We start from the raw sequence: 26,599 nt of genomic DNA, 5'->3' as shown, positions 1-26,599 counted from the left end.
AATGAGGAGAGAGTGGGAAAGGGGCCAATGGAGCAGGTGACAGTGACCAGATGGAGGGCTATGAGGGAATTCCACCCCCAGTGAGCCCACATAACCCTGTCTTTGAAAACTACAGTTCCCAGGTAAAATTGCATCACCAGACAAGGGTTTCAACCCCTGTCTGGCATCTCGTTTAGCTCAAGCCCCAGAGGAGAACATACAACCTACAAACTGATAGAGCTGATCATTCTGTTTAATGCTGGCTGACTATACGGGTTTATGACTAAAGCAAAAGGACCTGAGCTTTAAGTATGGAACTCAGACAAAATGATCTGATGTTGGACTTCTGTTTGTATATTCTGGTTTTTCAATATTATTAATTGGACCTGGGCAAGGTTTATATTTATGTGATTATACATACAATGCAACATAGTGGCTGAGCCAAATTCATCTGAATTTATCAAATATATTTCAAGCAGCTTTCAAGTAGCTATAGCACATGTACAGGGTATCAGTCTGGACTAGACTTGGGCACAAAACGGGGAAAAAACTAAATGAGTTTTGTGTTTCGTCATGTTTCACGAATCGCGAGTCATGAATTTCCATTAAATTGACCTGTTTCACAAATCCATTTGTCAGTTTTGTGATTCGTCAGAACCAGGGGCATTTCAACAGCCCCCTTCACCCAAAGATGCCAAACTGGCAGGGAGACTTCAGAATGTTCTCCTCCACCCACCCTCCCAGTTTGGCCAAGATTGCAATACGTTGACCGGGAGGCAAGTGCTGCCAGAATGCTTGACTGAAACAGGGACCAGGATTTCCTTGGTTAGACTCAGGAGAAGGATGAAGGATTACCGGCCGTGGTATGGAGCTGGGATGGGAAGACGGAGTGAGGGCTGGACTCAACTGAAAGCAGGGACAGTCTCAAGAGTTTGGGATGTGGACTGGAGGAGCTGGATATTTCTCCAAAACCTTGCCATTCATCCTGAGATGTGCCCTAAGGAGCGCTCACCAGATCCGCCAGGTGGGTTTTGTCAGTGGCCTCCTCCTCCTCATGGGCCTGGGAGGCAGCTGATGCTCCCCCCCAATCAAGATGAGAGGACGTGGCTGCTTTGCAGACCAGCATACTGTGAGCCATCGGGCAAAGAACCCTCTAATCTTTGCCTCACAGCCTGGAGGAATGATGAAATAAAAGGGAGCAAGCAACAGAGCCCTCTAAGCAGGTTCCTGGGAAGCTGTGCCCCAAAGCCTGGAAGGCCCGGGGAGGCGGTGACGAGACACCTCCCCTCAGGGGGCGGGGGGTATGGCCGCTCACCGGCAGCACCCCGCATGTGCCCGGCCGCCATGCCAAAGGGAACGGGCCGGTATTCCCCGCCAGCAAGGGAAGGCGTGTGGTGTCGGCGGTCGCTGGGCCCAGCAGGACCGGGGAGGCGGCGACAAGCCGTCTCCCCTCAGGGTGTGATGCAAAAAGGAGGGAGGTGAATCCCACAGGGAACAAAAGAATCAATTTCATACCATTTATAATACAATGAGTCAATTTATAAGTGCAATTGAAAGTGCAAAGTGCTGACAATTCATAAATATTACCACAGTATAACAAATTCATAAATATCCATTCACAAATATCCATACAAGTCCATGCAAGGCAACATTTCATATATGAGCATTCTCCAAATAGTCCATAGCTTCCGGGTAAATCCTTGATGAAACAGTTTTTTACTTTCTTTCCAGATCTTCTTTCTTATGCATTCATAAATGTAAAGTAGAAAGGCTTTCCTGCCATGAGATAAGTTATAAAAACAACAGTCGACCTCACCCCTGCAAAACACTCGTGGGGTGAGTTGTAAAGGCAGCAGTAAATCTCATTTCTGCGTAACCTTCTCCTGTATAGCAATAATGAGGTCAGTTGTAAAAGCAGCAGTAAACCTCATTCCTGCATAACCCTCAATCTGTAGCCGGCTGCAAGCAGATTTCGCGCTTGCTTCTTCAGGAGTCTATTTCAAAGCCCCCATGGGGAACACCCGTAAGCACTTAAATCACTCAACCCGGACAAGGCGGCGATGTTTCTTCAGGGGGCAGGGGGTCTTGCCCCGCGGGAGCGGGCTGGTACTGTTGCTGGGGGGGGAGTGGACATTTGCCCGGGGGGCGGCCTGATTCCCCTGCTATCGGGTGACAGCAACATTACCTCCAGCTTACTTTGCATGAACCCAGCGGCAGCTGACCTCACTCACCTTCCTGCCTCGCCAGAAAGGGGCAGGTCATGTCACCATTGGGAGGATATGAGGGACTGGATGTGTCGTCGGGAGGAGGGTACTGGGGACAGGCCTTGTTGTCATGAGGGTTGGGGGGGGGAGGTTTCCCCTGTTCCCGACAGGCCAAATTGGAACATGCTGGTATTCTTGTGGGGGGGGGCACATTACCCTGTGGGCGGCCTGCTCCCCCAGCTACCGGGTGACCGCTCCTGAAGTTCCAGCTTAGCGTGCTTACAGCGGCAGCTGATCTCACCCACCCTTCTGCCTCACCAGAAAGGGACAGGGCATGTCATCATTGGGAGGACACGAGGGACTGGACGTGTCGTCAGGAGGATGGGGAGGATGGTGGAAGCCCCACAGCTGCTTAGTGTCCTCAACCGAGGGTCCCACCACCGAGGAACATTTCTGCGGCGGCTGCCAACCTCACCCACCTTCCTGCCATGCCAGAAAGGATTGCGAAGAAAACACACAATACCAGGACACCACTATAACGAATGTACATATATTCCTGTCCACATGTAAAAGTGCAAAGTGCAAAGTGCGATGTGTTCAAATATATACAATACAGAAATACACAGTATAATCATATACAGCACATATGTTGTTCAAACAAGTCTTTACAGTCCGTATAGTTCCTTGCTTTCATTTAAAGTGCAACATGCAAAAAATTTTTATATGGAAGCCCATGGAGAGAATCGTGGAAGATGTAATCACATTCCCAGTCCCAAAATTCAAGATTTGTCCAACAACGCCGACGGGGATGTGCAGGCAATTGTCATTAACCCGTTTCGTGAGAGAACTCACTTCATCTTGGGCATACAAAAATTCAGACTGGATACACTGTAAGTGTAGAATAAAATGAATTACACAGCCAAAATAAATCACAATTAGCAATATATACACAATACAATGACTTTTTACTTACAGAAAATTGCAAGAACCAAACTCATTCTCTGAGGGCTTGAGAAGAAGGTGGTGTTAACGGACTCATGATTGAATAAACAGCAACTGTGTATATAACTCAATTTGGGGCCGAATCAATCAATGTACTAACTAGAGCCAGCTGGAGGGTACTGAGTCATGAAACAACTTGCAGCCCAAGTTGCCAATTTTCATAGAAAGCAAGAGTACATAATCTCCATATTAAGTCCATACGGTGTCAAAGTATTGAGTTGAAAAATCCACTTGGATTCCAACCGCATAAGTAATTTACCTATATCCCCTGTATGAGGGCAATCCAAATGTTCAATGACTGAAACCCTGAAATCATGGTATAGGTGATTACACTGTTGAAAATGTCCAACCAGGGGTGCTTCTATCACTCCATTCCTAATCCTCGATAGATGCTCCTGAATTCTTATCCTAAGGGGGCGGGTGGTACTACCTATATAGAGCAAGGGACACTGGCATTGGATAATGTAAACTACATTCGTAGATTTGCAATTTGTGAATTTGTTGCTGGGAACGGAACGGGTCGTTATAATCCGGTCCAGTCCCACCATATGCCCACATACATTGCAATTGCCACAAGCATGATGGCCTTTGGGCATAGTAGTGCGTGGAGAGGTTGCAGAATATTCGGACCTGATCACGATGTCCCGAATGGACCTGGTCCGTCTGAAACCAACCGCCAGTCCCGAGGCACAACCACGAATGTCAGATAAAAGGTGCCAATGCTGCCTAATAATGGAGGTGATTCTGGGGGCTAAAGGAGTATAGTCCAGCCCCCATTTGATCCTGTCATCAAAACTCCTCACTCTGGGGGTCAATAGACTATCCCTTTCCAATACATCTGAACGTGCACTCGCCCTCTCAATAACCTGACTGGGGTAGCCCCTCGCTGCAAAGTTCTCCCCCAGCTCCCTGCGTCCAATCTTGTAAAAATATGGGTTAGTAGAGTTACGCTTTATCCTCAGGAATTGGCCCAAAGGAATGTTATCCCGCAAATTTCGTGGATGAAACGACCGGTAGTGAAGATAGGAACAGCGGTCCGTGTGTTTCTTAAAGGGACGCACCGCCAATCTGTTGTTTTTTTCTCTGTAGATGGTCACGTCTAGATAGTCTATACTGTCAGTACTACCGGTCCACGTGAACTGAATTGCCGGATGCCAAGAATTGAACCAATTACCCAATTCCTCAGCACACCCTTCTTGTCTTAGGACAACAATGACGTCATCTATGTACCGCCTGTAACAAAGGATCTGATCCTTGAAAGGGTTGTTGTGCTCATTAAATACCCTATTGGTTTCCAAGGCGGACATAAACATGTTTGCAATGCTGGGGGCAGCCGCACACCCCATGGCTACCCCCTGCAACTGAAAGTAGAACACATCATTGAACTTAAAGAAGTTCTTTTCCAATATAATGTCCAACAAGTTAAGAAGAAAATGAGTGGACGGCTTTTGCACGTCTCGTGAGAGAAGGGCATCCTGTATCACGTTCCTCGCCTCCTCGTGAGGAATGGAAGTATATAGGGACTTGACGTCAAGGGACATAAGGTACACTGAGGGAGGGATATCTAGGGATTCGATCAAAGAAATTAAAGACATGGTGTCTTTAAGATAAGCTGGCGTGCTGGTAACCAGAGGCTGCAGAAAATAATCCAAATACCGTGACAATGGTTCCAGAACCGAATTGGAACCAGAAACAATTGGGCGTCCGGGGGGAGGATGCCCTGGCTTGTGGATTTTAGGCAATGTGTAGAAGACAGGTGTTCTAGGACTTGGGTTAATGAGTGCATCCCTAGTTTTCATGTCTATCTCATTGTCCACTAACCCCTCATCCAGAACGATCTTGATGAGGCGTTGAATATGCGGTGTCGGGTTGTGAGACACGCGCCTATATTCGGACCCCGTGTCCAATTGCCTAATACATTCTTGGACGTAATCCTTTGTGTCCTGTATGACAATACCTCCCCCTTTGTCCGCAGTTTTAATTACTATATCTTTATCATTTCTAAGCGTCTGCAACGCCTCCCATTCAGACCTAGAAAGATTGTAACGCTTGTAAATTCTGCCAGATTCCAATTTGGATATATCCCTTAGCACCACCTTCTCAAAACTATCTATCATGATATCAGATGTACTGGGGCAAAAAGAGGATTTGTAAGTAATACCCTTGGGCACGGGGGGATCCCCCGGCCCGAAAAGATGTCTAAGTCTAATCAACCGTATCAATTTGAAAAAATCTACTCTTGTGCGAAAAGCATTATACTGTGGGGTAGGGACAAAACCCATGCCTTTATTGAGTGCTGATGTTTCAGATGGAGTGAGAGTCCTAGAGGATAGATTAAAAACTAGGTTCTCTTGTATGGACGTTTGTGGCGGTTGTAACCCCTGCCTAAAAAAGTTGAAGGTCTCATAGGTACATTACGGGACCTCAGATTGCGAGTACTAGAGCCCTCATCTCCCGATGTATCTGTTTCTGAGGGTTCTGTTGTCTCAAATTCAGAGTTCCCTGTAATATTTTTGGCCCATGAAACTCTTTTGCGTGGCCTCATAAAGGTATCCTCTTTCCACTGGTAAATTCTACCAGTGGTGTAGTCCCTCCTGTCTCGTTCAAATTTCCTGACCTTCAACTCCTTAAGTTTCTCCTTGCTCTCGGCAATATGCCGGGCAATCTCCTTAGTTCGTGCATCAAACTCAGCTTGAGAAACTTTAGACTTCAATTCCATTCCCACCTTGTCGATGTCAACAGACAAAGTGTCCGCCTGGGCGTTGGAAGTTTTAATTAGAAGAAGCATGAGATCAAACGCACACTTATTCAGTATAGCTGCCCATCTTGCTTTGAAATCCTCATCTTCCTTGAACATCCCTGGCGGCTTGTGTACACGCAAGCCGCGCGGGATGAATTTGTGCACAGAATAATCAGTTAAAGAAGCCGCATTGAGCTGCAAGCGGCACCGTTTTAATTCCAATTGCTCTAGAGTAGACCAATCCTCCAGCGGAATAGGGGACTCAGCCCCCAAGAGGGAAGAGTTACTAGACAAAATTGCCTCCCTCTCCCTCTCCAGCTGGCTCTAGTTAGTACATTGATTGATTCGGCCCCAAATTGAGTTATATACACAGTTGCTGTTTATTCAATCATGAGTCCGTTAACACCACCTTCTTCTCAAGCCCTCAGAGAATGAGTTTGGTTCTTGCAATTTTCTGTAAGTAAAAAGTCATTGTATTGTGTATATATTGCTAATTGTGATTTATTTTGGCTGTGTAATTCATTTTATTCTACACTTACAGTGTATCCAGTCTGAATTTTTGTATGCCCAAGATGAAGTGAGTTCTCTCACGAAACGGGTTAATGACAATTGCCTGCACATCCCCGTCGGCGTTGTTGGACAAATCTTGAATTTTGGGACTGGGAATGTGATTACATCTTCCACGATTCTCTCCATGGGCTTCCATATAAAAATTTTTTGCATGTTGCACTTTAAATGAAAGCAAGGAACTATACGGACTGTAAAGACTTGTTTGAACAACATATGTGCTGTATATGATTATACTGTGTATTTCTGTATTGTATATATTTGAACACATCGCACTTTGCACTTTGCACTTTTACATGTGGACAGGAATATATGTACATTCGTTATAGTGGTGTCCTGGTATTGTGTGTTTTCTTTGCAACAATTGTTCCAGGGCCGCCCGTGGTTTTTCCAATGCCAGAAAGGATGGCATGGACATCAATCGTGCCTTAGACTGTTTCTTCAACATACAAATTATAATGGAAGTAGTTGACTTTATAAAGAATAAGAGGAGGTACTTTGAAGGTTCGAGGGATGGGGCTTGTCGTCAGGAGGAGCATGCCAGGGACGGGACATGTCAGCATGAGGAGGATACGAGGGACACTACGTGTCATCATGAGGAGGGGGAGGAGGGGGAAGTCCCACATCTTCTGAGTGTCCCCGGCTAAGGAAGTCTCTTTAGGCGACACACGATGGCAGCTGTCCTCACCCACCTTCCAGCCTCACCAGAAAAGGATGGAAGGGACGGGACATATCATGAGGATACGAGGGACACTACGTGTCATCATGAGGAGGGGGAGGAGGGGGAAGTCCCACATCTTCTGAGTGTCCTCGGCTAAGGAAGCCTCTTTAGGCGACACACGACAGCAGCTGACCTCACCCACCTTCCTGCCTCACCAGAAAAGGATGGAAGGGACGGGACATATCATGAGGAGGATACGAGGGACACTACGTGTCATCATGAGGAGGGGGAGGAGGGGGAAGTCCCACATCTTCTGAGTGTCCTCGGCTAAGGAAGCCTCTTTAGGCGACACACGACAGCAGCTGACCTCACCCACCTTCCTGCCTCACCAGAAAAGGATGGAAGGGACGGGACATATCATGAGGAGGATACGAGGGACACTACGTGTCATCATGAGGAGGGGGAGGAGGGGGAAGTGTCCTCGGCTAAGGAAATCTCTTTAGGCGACACATGATGGCAGCTGACCTCACCCACCCTCCTGCCTCGCCAGAAAAGGATGGAAGGGACGGGACATATCATGAGGAGGATACGAGGGACACTACGTGTCATCATGAGGAGGGAGAGGAAGGGGAAGTCCCACAGCTACTGAGTGTCCTCCTTTCCTTAGGCGGGGGTCCCACCGTGGAACAGTGCGGCGGCAGCAGCCAGCAGCTCACACCTTCCTGCCTCGCCCAAAAGGATTGTAGGGACATGACGTGTCATCATGTGGGGGGGCAGGGGGAGGGGGAAGGTCCCCCAGCAACTGCGTGTCCTGGTCTGAGGCTCCCACCGAGAACCACTGTGACGGCCAACAGCACCCACCTTCCTTCCTTGCCAGAAATGATGGGAGAGACACGATGTGTCATCATGGGGGGGGCAGGGGGAGGGGGAAGGTCCCCCAGCAACTGTGTGTCCTCGGCTGAGGCTCCCATCGAGAACCAGTCTGTGACGTTCGCCGGCAGCACCCACCTTCCTGCCTCGCCAGAAAAGGATTGTTGGGACACGATGTGTCATCGGGGGGGGGGGGGGGCAGGGGCAGGAAGGTCCCCCATAACCGACGGGCCAAAGTCCAGCATGAAGTTAAGCCCTGTTTGGGGGGGGGAGGTGACATTGGCCCCACGGGAGCCAGATCCCCCAGCTACCAGGTGTCCTCAGGCTCCAGCTTCGGAGCTGGTTGACGGCAGCCGACAGCACACACCTTCCTGCCTCGGCAGAAAGGACCAGAGTTGCAGGACACATCCCCACCCAACTGAAAGAGGTCCCGTTGGGGAGCCTCCAAATGGTCAACCAAATGTATCCTCACACAATGCAGTTGGCTGCTGTAAAACCAAAGAGAGAGCAGCACAATATCCAAAAGCAGCCGACTGCACCCACACACCTTCCTGCCTCACTGGAAAGGTCCGCTCACAGTTGCAGCACGACACATTCCCACTCAGCTGAAAGAGGTCCCGTCAGCCCCGTTGACAGGGGAGCTGCCACGTCGACAACCAACTCCACCCCTATATGGTACAATTGGCTGCTCGATCGCACAACCAAGCTGTGTATGTGACCAAGGAGGGAGCAGTCACAGGAGAGTCTCTTGTGAAGCGGGGGGCAGACCGGATCCGCCGTCCTGCCTGTGCGGAATGTGGGTGATGGGCAGGACAGGAGACATCGGCTGGATGGATCAGCGTGTTTCCTGAGAGAGGGGGCGAAACATGACAGCAGCAGCAGCAACAGAACTCAACTCTTCCTGCCTTCGCAGGGCGGACATGATGAGTCAGGGGACCCATTCCCCCCTGTCCAGAGGGGACAGCAGGTGCCCATGCAAAGGGGGAGACAATGCGCGGTCCCACTCTCACATAGGCAACCTCTCCGGAGACATCTCTCTTGCCCCAAAGCAGCAGCGGCAGACCTCAATGACCTTCTTTCCCTCGCGGACACCAGGTGCCAATGGAAAGGGGGGTTTCCTTGCCGCACAACCATACACACAACAGCTCCTGAGCTGCCCCCCTCATGGCCAAAACCACCACTATTAGACGTCAACTACCTTCCTGCCTTGCCAGAATGGGACAGGACGTGTCACCATTGGGAGCATGTGAGGCACGGGACGTGTCATCCAGAGGAGGGGGAAGAGGGACGCAGTTATGCCAGGCGTGGGGAGGCCGCGAGGCCTGCTCCATGGATCCCTCCCACTGAGGAACTCTGCGGCAGCAGCCACCATCAAACATCTTTCTGCCTTCGCGGAAAGGACGTCACGTGACTGGTAGCTGCATCCCATGCCTCCCTGCCCAGAAGGGGGCATCAGGGGCCCATGGAAAGGGGGGGGCTGCGTTGCTGCACACACACCAGCAACAGCAGCGCAGCTGCTCCTCGTGGGCAGCAGCAGCATCAGCAGGCAGCACAGCACCTACCATCCTTCGCCGAAAGGACAGGTAGGGAAGGACAGGAGAGGTTGGGGGACTACGTTGGAGCCATCTGTGCAGATCCAGAGACAGAGAGGTGTGAGGAGGGAACGGGAACTCGTCTGGGAGAGGAGGACAAAGGAACACCATCCCTAGAGGCCGCCCCCAGAACCGAGGGAGGCTTGAGCCCGCTGTGGACAAGCTGGTCCGGCCACTACTGGAACTCATCAACCAGAAATCACCCAGTGATGAATGCAGAATGAATACTGAGCAGAAGGCTTATGCAAATGTATGTCTCGGAAATAATTCCCGGAAACATTTTACTTTGAACATTGGCCAAGGGAAATACTGCATGAGATATTCTTATATCAGATTTTAAATTGCTTTTTTTTCCAGTTAAAATTCCTGCTTCGCTGATGACCCCAAAACAGAAACAAGAAAGAGAAACCAGAAGACTACCGAGGTATCATTGTTGCTGTCCGAAAACAGCAACAGTGTCTCATACCACAAGCCCAGTGTGGCTCAGAGCCCGAGGAGTTCCAGGTCGACGGGAGGGTGGCCCAGTAGGTTGAGGTTCACCTTGATGAACGTCAACATGTCCACCAGGTCCAGGTTGAGACGTGCACGGTGGGGACGGAGAGGGTCTCCCATATGGGAGAACACCCGCTCGCTCTGCACTCTGGTGGGAGGGCAGGAAAGGATGTTGGTGGCGACGCTGGACAGGTCCGGTCAGTGGTCCGATTTCCTCGCCCAATACTGCAACGGGTTGGCATGGGGGGGGGGCTCAGGGGGCTCCGAAAGGAATTCGCGCACCATGGCCCCCACCGAGTCCTCCACTGGGAGGGACCCGCCCGCCGTGCTGCGGCCGACCACACTGCCCACCGCCGAGGCCCACAGATCGAAGGTGTCTGTCGGGGTGGCTCTTCCCTGGCCTGGCTCTCTTCCCACCTCCTGCCCCTCACCCTCACCCTCCTCCAACGCCTGCCCCTCGCCGCTGCCCGGTTCCTTGTCTCCTGCCCTCTGTCTCTGGAAACGGAGCAACATTCTGCGGAGCTCCTTCTTCCATTGCTGCATCTGCCCCGCCTGCGTTGCGATGTTGCCCTTCATGCGGGCGTCACAGAGGGAGGCAAGTTGGTAGGGGGCCTCGTGGCGGAGAGGATGCAGGCATTCGGCGACGCAGGCCTGGATCCTGCGGACAAATTCCCGGACCCTGGGGAGCAGCTCTTGCCCTTGCTGGAGCTCCTTGTCCAGAAACTGGTCAAGGCCGTGGATCAGGGGGAGGACCTGACCCAGGCTGGCCTCGTAGGAGCACAGGAGCTATGTGGCATCCTTAAAGGGCTTGAGGATCTGGGACATCTGGTGAAGGACTCTCTAGTCCACGGCACTGAGGCCCAACTCCTCTCCCCTACTCAGCACATCCGAAGACGAAAGGATGTCTTGCACCACGTGCCTCTGCTCCACCAGACGACATGTCATAGGTGGAGTTCCAGCGCGTGGGCAGGTCCTGGAAGAGCTGGTGCTCGGGGTCCCCTTCCTCCCCCTGCCTCTTGAACAGCTCTCGGGACGAGTTGATGTTGTGGGGAAAGTGGGAAGCGATGCGACAGCAGCTGTCCAGCAGACTGCGCGTCCACAAGGTTCCCTCGTCCCAGCTGTCCCTTGGCTTGCTCCCCAGCCCGAGCATGTCCCACATGACGAGGTGCAGCTTGTGAGCCATGCATACCAGGCCCGGGAGGGATGCCTCTCTCAGGGCTGTCAACATGTTGGCTCCTGCGTCCGTGACCATGTAGCCATGGACAAACCCTTCCACTCCGGACGTGCACTCCCTCAGAGCCGCCTTGACGGTGGTGGCGATGTTCTTGCTGGTGTGGACCTCGTCCATCCCCCGGGCCTGAAGGAGAACCGCTCTGTAGCCCGGGCTCAATTTGGACTTTTTACGGCGGCCAGATCTTGGCCTGGGGAGGCGGAGTTCCTGCGGTTGCCACCAGTGGGCGGTGATGGCTAGGTACCCGTGATGGCAGCTGCTCCACAGGTCGGCCGTGAAGCGAACTCTTCTGCCCTTGGTAGCTGACAGGTCTCTGTGCACCATGTCTCGCACCGCCTCATACAGGGCGGGCACGACTCGACACCCAACGGTGCGCCGTGACGGCATCTCGAACCATGGGGCAAAGTGATCGAGCAGGAATCGGAAGCCCACACCCTCCATGACCAACAGGGGGAAGCCTTGCAGGGCGATCGTCTGTGCCACCACATGAATTCCCGCCTCCTGAGCCCTTGACCTCACTCTTTTCAGCGTCACCACCCCTGACCCCGAGGGAACAACTTCCCCCAGGGAGGCCTGCTTGAGCCTTCCGTTCCCACCAGCTGCACCCTCAAGGCATGGCTTCTTGCTCTGGCTGCATTCCGGAGACCCTCCCACCGATCCCGGATCAGACTCGCTGGCGGCCCTCTGTTTCCCCCCCAAAGAAGTTTCGCTGCCCGAGGACGGAGAACACAGGCTCGGGTGGTACCTCTTCAGGTGCCGAGTGAGGTTCGACGATGACAGGTGCTGCAGGTCATTGCCCCTGCGCACCATGGTCCCACACGCACAGCACCGCACCGCATGGGAGTCATTACCAACAGCCCGGAAGTGCCTCCAAACATTGCTCTTGAACTGTGGCCCGCTTAAGGTTCCGGGGGAGGGAGGGCAAAGGGTTACTGCTGGCTGTGCCACAGTGCTGGCAACGGAAGACGGAGTGGTAGGTGGAGTGCAGGCAGGGACAGCAGCACAGGTAGTTTGGGATGGGGACGGGCTGGAGGTTTCCTCGAACCCCAACCATTCCTCAAATGATCCTTCAGCCTCCTCCTCCTCATCCCCAAACATTTTTAGCAGTTCCTCTTCCACCGCCGGCAAGAGTTCTTGGGCCTCCTCCACAACCTCAACTGGGGATTTTGGGGGGAGCGGGAGTCACTGGCACTGCTGCTCCAGAGCCCTGCGCAGCACTGCTGCCCATGCCGCAACCGGGACAATCCTTGCACTTCCCCCCACGACCACTCTTTTCCCCCACCCGGAGCCTCATACTGCCAGCCAACAACGCAGGAGGAGATGACACTGTGTGAGCCCTCAGCTGAGGAGGTGCCCACCACCACCAGCAGCCCTGGAACCAGAGAGAGAGAGAGAGAGACTAGAGCCCTACCCCAGCAGCAACACTCCCCCAGACCTGAGTGACCAGGCACTAAAGTGTGTAATAATGTGAGCCCTCAGCCAAGGTGCCCACCAAACTTGGCCCCAGAGCTAGTCAGCAGCCCTGGAACCAGAGGATATAGATCCCTATTCCCTATCCGTGTGCAGAAGCCCAAAGCTAAAGCTCTCTCTCTCCAAAAGTGACAACAAGCAAGAGCTCTGTACCACTCCACCGCAAGCAAGCAGAGAGTGAAACTTAGTTGTGCAGCACATGGCTATTTATAAGCCTGGGACTGCAACACAGGAGGGCTGTGTTTGGCTGTAAGAGCTGCCTCTCAGGCTTTGCAGGGATGAGATTCGAGTGCCCATGGCTACAGAAGAACAACCCCTTCCCCCGCCCTCCCCTCTCTTCTCCCAAATGGACGAGACGGGCGCGCGCTTTGCTGGCTGCTCCATGGTTGGAAGAAAGCCCTGCTGATCAAGGAAAGCTGGACTTCCATTCGCGTTTCCAGGGCGACAGAAGGAGGGGAAACAGCTCAGGCATTCCCCTGGCTCTGTTTCCCCGGGAATAGATGGCTGGCGCCAGAGTGTCTGCATCCCGAACAGAAACCGATTGATCCGATCAAGACCCGAGTAAGCGCCACACCCGAACGCTGCATCGGTTGCCGTGGATGGAACCAATCAGCCTGGTCCCGATGGCGCAAATGCCATAATCGGGTTTTTTTTCAAATCGTAATTTAGCTCGTGCCCATCTCTAGCCCTGAGACTGTGCTTGGGGGGAGAGGCCCTAAACCAAAACCAACAGCAAGAGTGTGATCCCTCAAAAGAGCAGAGAAAGAATTGAGAAGAAACAAAGACAAGCAAATTTTAAAAAGGGGAGGCCTAGGCCCCAGAGCCAGGCAAAGGCCTGAGACTAGGGTGGAGTAGAGGAAAAAAAGGCACCCTCACCCAAGACCTTCCTACAGCAAGGCCAAGAGCTGGAAATAAGAGGCTTCTTTCAGTCTCTTCTAAAACTAGCAGCAGCAACCAAAAGCACAATTCCAATCCACATTCTCACTCCAATCTGAGCAATAGGTCCTCCCTCTCCCTCTGTCTACTGGCACAAGGTAGGGAGAGGAGCTTTTTATAACAAACGCTGACATAGAGCAGGACAGGAGTTCTGTGGTTGGCTGACAGACCTGCCTAACAGGGTTTAGAGGGTGAGATTGGTGTGCCCATGGCTACAGAAGGCCCGCCTCCTTGGTTGCCTAGGGGATTGACCCCCAGCTCTTGGCTGTACAGGGCAGATGGAAGCTCTCCAGATAACTAAGGAGAGCTGCCTATCAAGGGTAAGTGGTCTATGATTGGTGTTTCCAATGGCAACAAAAAGTCTGGGCCCATTGTTGCCTAGGGAATCAACGGATCTGAAATGACATATCATTCATGAAGCGAACAAAACAAGCCAAAAAGTCATGAATTTCGTGATAACCGCAGCCCCACAAAACGCGGTTTCGCGACACATGAAACAACCCATTTCATAACGAAATTTGCTTCATATTTCGATTCGTGCCTATGTCTAGTCTGGACCATTAGAACCAATGAACCTAAGTGCTGTGATCTCCAGTTTTAGTGAATCTGTGGGCACTTTTGGAAGATTGATACTTGGGAACAGGCACTACCACAAAATGATTGCCATGGGATGCCAGGTCTAATCTCAAGATGTTGGGAGGCTGCATGCTAACCATTCTCCCATAATGGAAGCAGTTGTTCCTTAATGGATGCATCTTGCAGATGCAAAGGCGATGCCTTCTGCTCCACTGAGGAAGAGGAAGATCAGGACTGTCTGGGGAAGATGGGCACCAGGAACCATCAGTAAATACCATGGTCTCCACAGGCCTTACGTTGGATGCCACTGCTTAAGCTGAACACTAGTGACAGGCATTAGCCTATTGGGAGGGGGGGAAAGGCAGAAAGCCAATGTAGCAACATTCTATTCTGCATTCAGTTATAGATTTCCAAAGTTATCACACAACTATGCTTTTTATCTCCTCAACCAATTCAGCACTATAGACTTAGGGTGCTTTGCAACTGACTACTCAACAGAAAACAGGCAAATATTGTCAATGAAGCTACAAATGCTGTTATGTGTGAGAGTGTTTCAATTGCATCATCATGTCATCTAACAGTAAAGGCTGTAGAAGGGTCTCCTTCTCCTGTGGAGTCTGTATATAAAATCACAGGCAACACCTTAAATGCAACATATGACTCAGGTGAAGTTTCATTTATTTATTTATTTATTTAACCAGCATTTTATCCTCACAACGCTACACAGTAGATTATGGCTGAGAATGTGTGACTGGCCCACGGTCACCCAGTGGTTCTCCGTGGCAGAGAGGGGATTTGAGTCTAACGCTCTAACCACTATACAACACTGGCTCTCTATCTCAGTTTCCATCTCAGGTGACATGTCATTCACAGCAGTATAAGTTTCTGCATTTGAGAAACCCTGGCCATCTATGGGTGTGTGTGTGTGTGTGTGTGTGTGTGAAAAGATCATGGCACATAGGAACACAGGTATTTTATGCACATAAATGACAATAAAAACTTAAAGCTAATCCTTGGGAATCTGAAATATTTTTTCTATATGGCACAACTCCTGTTACTGTACTTTCGTGTGCATGTACAACAAGGTCAAAATTAAAATTACATGGCCAACTGATTCCTGTATGCCTCTGCACTTTTATTTTCTCAATATAAACAATAAAACATGAAGAGGGTAAAAAGAAAAAGCAGAAACTAACCCCTGAATTTGTATCTAAATAATCTACATCTACATTTTTTTCTACATATCACAGTTTGCAATGAACTAGCAAATGATGGTCTGCAGTTGTCCTGAAAACCATGGAGTACTTCTGATCTGCCATCCTGATTTGGAAAATAACTGCAAGCCTAGTTTGGTGGTTTGGATGTAATGCTAATCTATGATTTTGATTTGCAAAAAGTTACTTTGTGAGCTACCTCAAGTAGATCTTTGTAGAGGCAGCATATATATTTTCTAAATAAATATTATTAGCCATTCTTCAAGTGGCAGAAGCAGGGTAAGTAATAGGACAGGAATGTTTACCCTCAAAGATATGGGTAATGAATATGGATCTAAAACATCTAGTATTAATTCACAACATTGTAAACAAAGTTTATGCAAATATTTTTCAGACCTTCAAACAAGAAGTTAGACCAAAGGCTAAAAACAATTGCACAGAAAAGTCTTCTGTTCAGAAGCAGACAAGAAATAACAATATACCACATATTCTATGTTGAATTCTGCAAACATCTCTGACAGACATACTATAAAAGAAAGCAATATCATAAATTTTACTGCTAGGAAAAATGTACGCAAGCCTTCAAGATACACAAAGCATTTAAGTAAGAAAAATATGAAAGTAGCTAATTATTAGCCACAAAGAAAGACTGTTTATGAATACATATACATCTATGCCCACAGCAGATGATTCTGTTTAGAGGTGGTATGCCAGTGACATCTGGAAATCATGGGCTTAAAACACAAATGTACCTAACTCATAAGGCTTGGATAGTCTAAAGAATGCCATCGCCCAAAACAACTCTTCTGTTTGTAATTTTAAATCAAAAGCACTGTGAATATACTGGAGTAGATTCTCTTAGAGGAAGAGCCACTTAAGAGTATACTTGGACCCACCCCATTGTCTACTTTTACTCTTGTGCTCAAAAAGGCAGCTGCAGTGATGGCATATGTTTATTGATTAATGAAACTGACTTGGGAATTGAATATATTTCACAGAAAAATACTGTCTCCTACCTTCTTAACTTCAAAATCTGACCAAGGTCAAAACATACAAATGTGTCACGTAACGCAGTGTATGAGTTGGCCGTTAAAGGAAAATTATCTAGTACAACTGTTTTGAAACAAACAAAAACTCCAATATGTTTCCATGTAAATAACCTATCCATTTAAAATATACCAAACTAATTTATCACATTTTGCAAGCCAACCAAGGCCACAACCAACATTTTAAGAACTGCCAAAAATGTAAATTTAGCCTTTTAAAAATGTAAACGATTCCAGACTTTGTGATCCTTGCTCAATGCTATACTGTTCAAGAAATACAGTTCCCAAGAGGCAGTACCACTCATATATCACTCCTGGAAAGGGACTGCATACACATACACAGAAAAGGGGGAGGGATCAGGACACTTCAGAAAAAACACTATTTTTTCCGGATACTTCTCCATTAATGCTCATAATTGGTCATTTATTTATTTTATTTATTTATTTGATTAGATTTATACCCCACCCTCCCCACAGATGGGCTCAGGGCAGCTAACAACATTCAAAAAATACATTAAAAGTCACAAAAAAAATCTGAATCAGAATGGAGAGAGAGTTCATCTATCATTACTTAGGAATGACTTTATGTATTCTTTTCTCCTCCCTTTCTTCATACAAATTCCTACCCTTCTTTTCTGATGATTAACCACAGCACAGCATTAGGTATGTGCAGATGGCAATGTTAACTACAGTTAAAGTTTCGAACCTGTGTATGCAACAAAAGATAGGTATTTGGTTTGCAGTTCTGGTTTTGAAATTAACATGGTTTGCATTAACATCAGTGCAGACATTAACACTGCACTATGGTTTTAAAAAAGGAGAGTGAAAAGAAAATTAATGATGGGAAGAGGAGTGAGAGAAAAGGAGCTCCCAACCTGTTAATCACAGTTTGGAGATTGGGGCCCTACTGTCTGCCCCAGACTATGGTAGCTTCACTACAACATGCTTAGCACTCAAACATGGAATACACTACAGTAGCCAACAAGGGTTATTGCTGTTTGTAATGAGGTAAACAAACAAACATCATCGTGTTTGGTTAATATTTAGATGGATATATATGACCTTACATTTGAACACCTGGATTTTTCTGTGTGTTTCTCTTACAGAAGCTGCCCTCAAATCAAGCTGTTAATGAAGTTCCCTCCACATTCATAAAGTAATTTTGTGATTTGGTATGAGAGGTGTTTAAAGGATTCATTAAGGGAAAATAGCAGATAAGCACCAGCAGCACTATTCCTTTAATGTTTTCATGGCAAAATTGGAATTACTGAAGAAAGGCTATCATCGAAAGATTTCCCCTATGAAAGCACAGGTAGTTTTAAAGGCAATTACTTCCCTGAAACAACAAGATAATGCTGCTCAACCACGGTTGGGCCGAAGTCAAAAAACAAGTATGAAATATTTGTTCTTGATCTAGGATGGGCTCACTATTTACTCCATTCCATTTTTGTGTTTTAGACGGAATTGTATCTAAATAAAATACAGAAAAACACTGACCTCAGCTTCAGCAACTTGCGACTGCAACAGCTGTCTGATACGAAGTATATCCTTCTCTATTTGTTGAATTCTAGCCACTCTCACCTGGAACAACATAAAGTTTAAAAATGTTACTGAAGGGAGGAATTAGTTTTAGGTAATTAGCCAACAGAACTGTTTGTTTCATTTTAACAATTCAATATATACACTTAAATTTAAAACTGATAATGTGATACAGTGTAGCACTTGATTCATTACTGGAATTTGTTTTAATTTACCATATGCTATACACAGTCAAAAATAGAAGACAATAGGCATTGCTAGAATACATTGAATTTGAACACAACCCCTTTCCCGGGCATAAGTATGTGTATCACCTCACCAGCTGCAGCCTTTCATGAATTTAGAATAGAGATAATACAGGGAAGGGCATTTCATTGTTTCTCTGAATGCTACTTCCACTGGATTGCTAATGAAAGTTTGAAGTTAAAAGGTAGATTTAAAGCAGAGAAACACTGAGTTATAACCAGAGCAAACAGAGTTCTGCTTATCCTGCAACCGTCTGCACTCTCCAAAACTCTGTCCCTCAGAAACAGTGCTGATTAAGTTGTGGGAAGAGCAACAACAACATTTGATTTATATACTGCCCTTCAGGACAACTTAACGCCCACTCAGAGTGGTTTACAAAATATGTCATTACCTTGTGAGGTGGTTGGGGCTGAGCGAGTTGTGACTGACCCAAAGTTACCAGCTGGCTTCAAGTGGAGGACTGGAGAATCAAACCCAGTTCTCCAAATTAAGAGTCCTGCCGCTTTTAACCACTATATCAAAGTGGTTCCCCTACACCAAACTGGCTCCACAGTGGGAAAGGGAAATCTTTTCCTATTCTATCAGTCAAAGTCTCCTTCCAGTAGTGGAAGTAAACCAATAGACACAATTCATTGGGCAGGAAATAAAAGAACAAGTACGCTAATGTGGGAAGTGAATTTAATGAAGAAAAATATTTCATGTGCCTTTACTATTGCTATGCATTATTATTCTCAGGGGCTAATGTAGTATATGTAACACAACTTGCAAGAAAATGAGACTTGAAGCAAAATGACCAAAGCAGAATGGATGTTATGTATGCTAGTCACTGTGAAGTTTGAGACCAGCCACTGTGAAGCTTGCTATAAGGTAGTTACACTTGCACTCACCATTAGCTAGACACTGCTTATAGGCTGATAAGGAAAACTCCTTTGTAAAGCTGTTCATGCCAAATGTAGCAATAAAAGAGAATAGAAAAACAGACCAGCTGCAGAAGAGAAGAATAAAATAGTTACTCCTAAACAGACAAGGATAGTGTCCAAACCTTGGACACTAAAGAAGGAGAAAGAAAATGTGTCACTGAAAGAAGGAAGCTAGCTGTGAGTTAATTAGATTAGCAGTATTTTTCAAGGCTGAGAAGAAGCCCCAGAGCAAGGGGAATGGGTGCTAAATGCAACTTCAAGCACATTCCTTAGGAAGGGAGAGTGCTCCCCTCCCACGGAACCCAGAAGGAATCTCTGCTTGTAACATGCAAGGTTGCTGAAAGCAACATTGGGGCGCCCTTGGTAAAATGTTACATGGGCTAGAGAGATGGATATAATGGAAAGCCTATGAAAGAGATGTGTGGGAACGGAAGAGAGATGATCCTTCTAAAGATAAAACAAGCACTGATAAGATAAGCAATGGTGATCAGGAAATACTGTAATTATGCTGTTGACCAAAGTTATTTCTTCCAATAAGAATGCCCCTGGACTATTGTATCATTAGAGGTGGTAGCCCACTTGAGCCAATGGGGACCACAGTAATATCTGAGGCAATAGAATAACAAATATTGTAATTAATCAAAAGGTGTAAAATGCTTTGCACAGCTATTGTAGCTTTGATGAGCATTGGACACCCTTTACTCTCTGTGTAACCTCTGCTCCTCCACATTTAATAAACATAGTAGACTTGCTTCATTCACAGGACTCTGCATCTGTCTCTACTTATGATTGGCTGAGGGATATTCGAAACACTGAGTATGTGGAACAAACCTGGAGGCTCATCCTAAAAGCTGCAACCACCCCCAACGGGCGTCGCCGGCATGGAAGGACATCAACATCCCCCGGGTAGGTGCACCCTGACCGATTTTGGTCAGCCGGCGAACCTCGGTGCTGCCGGCATGACGGCGTCCCGTGGAGCCGCAGCAAACCTGTTGGAAGTCATCCGAGTCCTGTGACGGAAGCTGGAGAAAGCGTGTGATTGAAGCCGCGGGAGAGGAAAGGTAAAAAAGGGCCCTCCCCCAGGCAGGGGCGGATAAGTCCTTGGTTAGACTCAGGATAGAGCAGGGCCACTGTTTCACGTGGGGGAGGAGATCGGTCCCACTAAAAGGAATAGAAGATAAAAGATGAGAATAAAGAACCTAGGTGTGTGAAAGTATTGGCGCCAGCAAATGTGTTGACAGCCGAGTTCGCTCGAGCCAGCCAGGAGGGGCTGTGAAGAATACGGCCGGGGCTCAAAGGAGTGAGCCGTGCAGAAGTGTGTGCAAGTGTCTCAATGGGGGCACAACAGTTGCTCGGCAGTGCGAGTCAAGTGTGTGTGCGTGGGGCTCGATGAGGCAAGACCATGGGAGAGACTCGAGAGTGCAAGTCAGGTGAATGAGCACACATCTCAACGAGGCAAGAGTGCGGACGGGCTCGAGGGTGTGAGCCTGGAGAAGTTTGTGTAGGCACCTTAATCAGGTGAGGAAGGAGCCACTGGTCCTGAACGGGCGGGCCTGGGCTAGGGTGCCGCCAGGTTTGGCATTGCAGTATCGAGGAGAAGGCACCTTGATGGTGCAAGGGGGGACACTAGACCCGAGAGTGCGGGTCTAAGAATTAAGCACATCAATTGCACGAGGGTGCACTAGACTTGGCAGGGCAAGTCTGAGGAGTGAGCGCCTCGGCAGGGTGATGATGCGCCAGACTTGACAGAGCAAGTCTGGAGGATCGGAAGAGGACACTCCCCCATGTTTTTAGAATAACTTAAGTTGTTTGTGATTGTTTTAAACCTACATGTGCTTGTCTGTCCATTCCGCTAATCCCACGTGAGTGGAGAACGAGTGCATCTGTGTGTGTGGAAGTGTGTGCTGTACATCAGAAAAGGAGGGAGAGACAGTGGTTCAAAAGTGGTGGAGTCTCTCTCCTCTCTTGTGTTTTATTGTTGTGTGCCAATGTCTTATATCCATAAACGGGAGACCAAAGCTGGGTGTATCCTTCGGGATGGGGAAAACAGAATAGCCCCCCCCCCAACCCGAAGGGGTATCTCATGGTTCTCCCAGTAGGACCCTAAATCCATACCCACTACCCTCTCCCTTGCCAAAGCAACCGGTGTGGAGCCTCCCTGAAAGGGGAAGGCGACATGCTATAGCCTGCAAGTGGTTTGGGGATCCCGACTGCCACGAACCCCACGTCTCTTGGAGACACCGCAGTGGCCCATTTTTGAAGGGAGCAGGAGACTCCTAGAAAACACATTCAGGGTAGGGTGCTCCGCTGAAAACCAACTGGACCAGCCAATGCGTTGCGAAGGCACCTTCCATCCCTCCTCTGGTTTTTGGCATGATACTGTTGTTACTAATGTGCATGTGAGGGGAGTATTGTTTGGGGCTGGGAAACAGAAACAAGGGAAGGGAGAAGAAATCGAATTGGGGAAAGGGTAGGATTTGCTCTGTGACTCTGAGAGAGAGAGAGAGGGAGAAGATGGGGAATCGGGGAAGCAAGCAATCAGAGGCAGCTGTCCCAGGTTCCCCATTGGATAACAGGGTTGCACTCACCTGTAACTTCTGTTCATCGAGTTCTTCTGTGTAGACACACATGGGGACTGCGCACGCGCAGGTCTGCCAACAGAGAATTCTTTAAAGCTGAGAGCCCGTTAGAGCCGTTGCTCTCGTATTACATAGCAACTGCTTCCTGCCCAATGGTCATGTGATCTAACGCAGAGCAATGGCCGCTTCCCTCAGTTCTCCTAAGCCGCCACGACTCACAACTGGACTTAACCAGAGAGTTCACAGTGGGGTAGGAGGGAGGGCATGTGTGTCTGCACAGAAGAACTCGATGAACAGAAGTTACAGGTGAGTGCAACCCTGTTTTCATCTTCGTTCTTCTGTGCAGCCCCACATGGGAGAGTACCAAGCTACACATTCACAAGGAGGTGGAGTGAACTTCTCCCAAGTTATCATTTAATAATATAAAACTTAATCATACTATGTAATAAACTGCATATTTTAAAAGTCTGCAAATGTACAGGCAAAATGGGAGATCTGCCAATAAAGATATAAGCACTGGCAACAATTTTAAAATTGCATAGTGTTTACTCTCCTTTTACTGTCTTTCTTTTAAACAAAGACTGCAATACAGCTTTAATTATAACTACCTTCTATGTGATGTAAGCCTCTACAGTATAATGCGAGACAAAAGTGTCTGACCATAATCAGTCAGCTATCCTGCAGATTTCCCTTAAAAAAACAACCAGGAATGCAACACTACCACATTCTATGTGCAACTGATGTCTAAAGTGCAATGCCCACTGAAAACACTCGATGATAGTTAAGAAAAGTGCCTTACAAATATGAAATAAAGGTACCTCTCATGGAAAAACCAGTGAGGAGGTAGCCAGAAATCTGTCAAAAGTGAAATCCCCAGATAAAGGGGCCTTGAGTAGTATGTTGGTATGCCAACCTGATGATAGACCCCACATATGTATCAATGGGATGGACTGACATCCATTCGCCTTTGATTGAGTCCAAAAACCACACAAACATATGCAGTTCTGAACGAAAAACCACCTTCTCCTAATTAAAACAAAATGACAACGCTCTTTTGAACTGTAGTGAATGCATTATATGTTTCCTGTGTCCTGTTTTGTGAGTTTTGTAGAATACAGGCATGGTGATCTCCTGAAACAAGTCAAAGAGCAAGAAAACATAGCAAGAAATGGATGACAGGATAGAGGACATTTTGCCAAACTCAGCCTAGCAGATAGGTTCAATCCTAAGCACAGACAAGTCAACTGCTCTCCTAACCATAGTAATATCACAAAGACGCTCACTCCCAATGGCAAATGGCCAGGGCTTGGGGGATGCCAACATAAGGTGCAACAGTACCCAGGACAGGGACCACTGAGGGACAAGCAGCAACCCTGGAAAATAAAGCCTAAAACATCCCGTTGAGGAACTGGCGGGACTAAGAGAGCACAGGCTTGCCTTTAATCTGAACATGAACGGAGTCCAAGGCAGACGGGTGAACCTTATGAATTAGAGTAGCGAAAAAATCCTTTAAATTCAGGGTGTATATACTAAAATATAAAGAGTAAAAGTCAACTCTCAGCCATAGTGCTCTTACTCTACATGTACTCTGAATTTTTTTTTTAATTTAAATTTGGAATCATAAAACAACCAAGTGGAAAACCCTATGGTCAGGAATACTTACATGAAGATTACAGAAAATTGCCTCAGAAGTATAGATACACAACTCGGAGCTTTTTGAAAGGACAGCAGTGTTTAATAAACTTTTATTTCTCTTAAAGCACTTTAACATTCAACATGAACCAAACAGTCAAGGTTTTTAAATCATGTTAAACAGGAAAAAACCTGATTATGTAAAGCAGTCATGTCTATATTTTCATAGAGAAAACAGGGTTAACATACCTGTAACTTATGTTCATCGAGTTCTTCTGTGCTGACACACATGGGGGACTGCGCAGGCGCAGGCCAGCCGCCGGAGAATTTTCTAGAGCTTCCATGGCTCCGAAGGGGCCGTTTGTCGCGCGCCTCAGCGACCGTTTTCCCGCCCAAACGGTCACGTGATCCTCCAGCGACCAACGGCCCCTTCCCTCAGTTCTCCCTTGCCGCCGCTTGACCAACACACTTCAGCCATAACACCTTAAAAACACCAATTTCCGTTACAGCCATCACATTATTGTGTATTGGAGTTCACAGCGGGGTAGGAGGGAGGGTTGTGTGTCAGCACAGAAGAACTCGATGAACATAAGTTACAGGTATGTTAACCCTGTTTTCATCTTCGTTCTTCTGTGCCTCCACACATGGGAGTGTACCAAGCTTCACACAATAAGGAAGGCGGGGGTGAAGTCCAACACAATTTTATTGAACAAACAAGAACAACAACAAATAGATATGTATATATACATCTATGTAAAAACACTGTGTAAGGACACATAAATACTCAATATTTACACATGTATACACCCCAAGGTACATATATACACTCTTTCACTCAAGGGTACCTAACAGGTACGCCAAGAAAGTCTTCCCAAGACTCCCTCAGGAAAAAAGGGAGTGTAGGACAGCCTTAGCCACAGATACATCCTGCTCTGCATTGACATCAACGGCGTAATGCCTGACAAAAGTGTCCGCAGAGGACCATGTGGCTGCTTTACAAATATTAACCAGGGGCACCCCCCTGAGGAGTGCCGAAGAGGATGCTTGGGACCGCGTGGAGTGGGCTCTGACATGAAGCGGGCAAGCCACCCCTGCCAGGGAATAGGCCTTGCTAATGGCCGTCACAATCCACCTAGACAGGGTCTGTGAGGAAGCCCCGTTACCCTTGTCCTTGGCCCCAAAACATACAAACAGGTGAGGACTGGAGCGGAATCCCTTCGTCCTATCCAGGTAATAGGCTAGGGCCCTCTTCAAGTCTAGGGAATGAAGGGCCTTCTCCCCCTTAGAGGAAGGTTGAGGAAAGAACGCAGGCAGTGAGATATCCTGCGAGAGGTGGAAGGCGGACACCACCTTGGGCAGGAACCCGAGGCAGGGACGCAGGACCACCTTGTTGGGATGAAACACAAGAAAGGGAGGGTCAGACCGCAGTGCAGACAGCTCACTGACCCTTCTGGCCGACGTCACGGCCACCAAGAATGCTACCTTGTAGGATAGCATATCCACGGGGCAGGTAGCCATAGGTTCAAAAGGAGGCAACATGAGACGTGAGAGTACCAAGGACAGCGACCACTGAGGCACTGGTGCCGACACAGGTGGGTAAAGATTATACATGCCCTTAAGGAACTGGCGGGATTGTGGGTGAGAAAACACCGTAGCACCCTCAATTCGGGTGTGAGCAGCTGATATCGCTGCCAGGTGGACCTTGAGGGAGGAAACCTTCAAGCCCAGGCCACGCAAGTGGCACAAATACTCGAACACAACCCCCAAGGGACTGCTTTCGGGCACCACTCATTTGGCAAGTGCCCAAAGTTCAAATCTGCGCCACTTGGCCGCATAAGCGCGCCTAGTGGATGGCCGACGAGCGTTCAGGAGGACCCTTTGTACCTCGTCAGTAAAGCCTACAGGGGAGGAACGATCCGCCAAGCCGTCAGGTGCAGCTTCCCGGGATCGTGGTAGACTAGGCTCCCGTTCAGGAGAAGGTCCTGCTGAGGGGGCAGACTCGCATATGTCCTTTGGGACATCTGTAGGAGCTTTGGGAACCAAACCTGCCGTGGCCAAAAGGGGGCCACCAGGATGCAGTCCGTCCTGTCTTCCTCTATCTTGCACAGGACCCTGGGGATCAAGGGGAACGGAGGAAACATGTAGTGCAAGCCCTGCGTCCACGTAAACTGGAAGGCATCCCCAATAGAGAGGGGGTCGCTCCCTGCCCTGGAACAGAACGTGTGGGCCTTGGTGGTCGCCGCAGTGGCGAACACGTCTATCACTGGATGACCCCACATCTGGAAGATCGGCCCAACGCACTCTACGTTCAGTTCCCACTCGTGGTCCAGCAAAGGGACCCTGCTGAGGGCATCTGCCCGGGCATTGTCTGACCCAGCCACGTGTATAGCACGGAGCGACACGCCGTTCCTGATAGCCCACTGCCAAGTGAGCGTGGCTTCCCGGCACAGGGCCATGGACACTGTGCCCCCCTGCTGATTCACGTAGTACATGGCAGTCGTGTTGTCCGTCTGCACCAACACCTGACCATTTCTCAGCAGTGCTGTAAGAGACACAAGTGCGAAACGAATGGCCCTTAGTTCAAGCACATTGATATGGAGGGTCTTTTCCCTCTCAGACCAGACATCTTGCACAGACACGTCACCACAGTAAGCCCCCCACCCCAACAGAGAGGCATCCGTGGTAACCGTGACGTCATGGTGCTGATACCCAAAGGGGGTCCCTTTAAACAAGTTGTCATCAGACAGCCACCAGTCCAAGGAGGAGAGGATGACCCTCGGGATAGAGAATTTGAGGGACGGAGGGTGCAGCAGAGCATCGTACCTCCGCACAAACCAGTTCTGGAGAGGGCGCATACGCAGCCTAGCAAAGGGCACCACAGAGGTGGCCGCTGCCATATGCCCTAATAAGCACTGGATAGTGCGCACGGACTGGAATCTGTTCCTTTTAAACATGGACACCAGACCCCTCAGGGACCGAGCCCTCTCCAAGGGGAGCAGAGCCTTAACCTCCACAGAGTCTAACAGTGCACCAATGTAGGACACCTTGCAGCTGGGCACCAGTTTGGATTTCTCAAAGTTCACCAGGAGCCCCAGGCATTGGC

The 26,599-nt window shown here is 48.6% G+C and overlaps 1 protein-coding gene across 4 annotated transcripts in view; it reads right to left on the bottom strand.

Annotated features, from left to right (window-relative positions):
* The window catches only part of APC (APC regulator of WNT signaling pathway), a 139,979-nt gene that overhangs the window by 69,186 nt on the left and 44,194 nt on the right, over positions 1-26,599 (bottom strand). For 3 of the 4 annotated variants that reach the window (XM_054987426.1, XM_054987429.1, XM_054987430.1), the window contains one exon: positions 18,078-18,161. In XM_054987426.1, coding sequence (XP_054843401.1) covers positions 18,078-18,161 — 84 coding nt within the window. Of the gene's footprint in view, positions 1-18,077; positions 18,162-19,252; positions 19,310-26,599 lie in introns of those variants that run through there. The other variant, XM_054987431.1, reaches the window with a different exon arrangement.

The sequence above is a fragment of the Eublepharis macularius genome, chromosome 8, assembly GCF_028583425.1.
Source record: "Eublepharis macularius isolate TG4126 chromosome 8, MPM_Emac_v1.0, whole genome shotgun sequence".
In the NCBI taxonomy this organism is placed as follows: domain Eukaryota; kingdom Metazoa; phylum Chordata; class Lepidosauria; order Squamata; family Eublepharidae; genus Eublepharis; species Eublepharis macularius.
The sequence above is the reverse complement of the archived record's forward strand: the minus strand, read 5'-3'. Positions and strand labels throughout refer to the sequence as shown.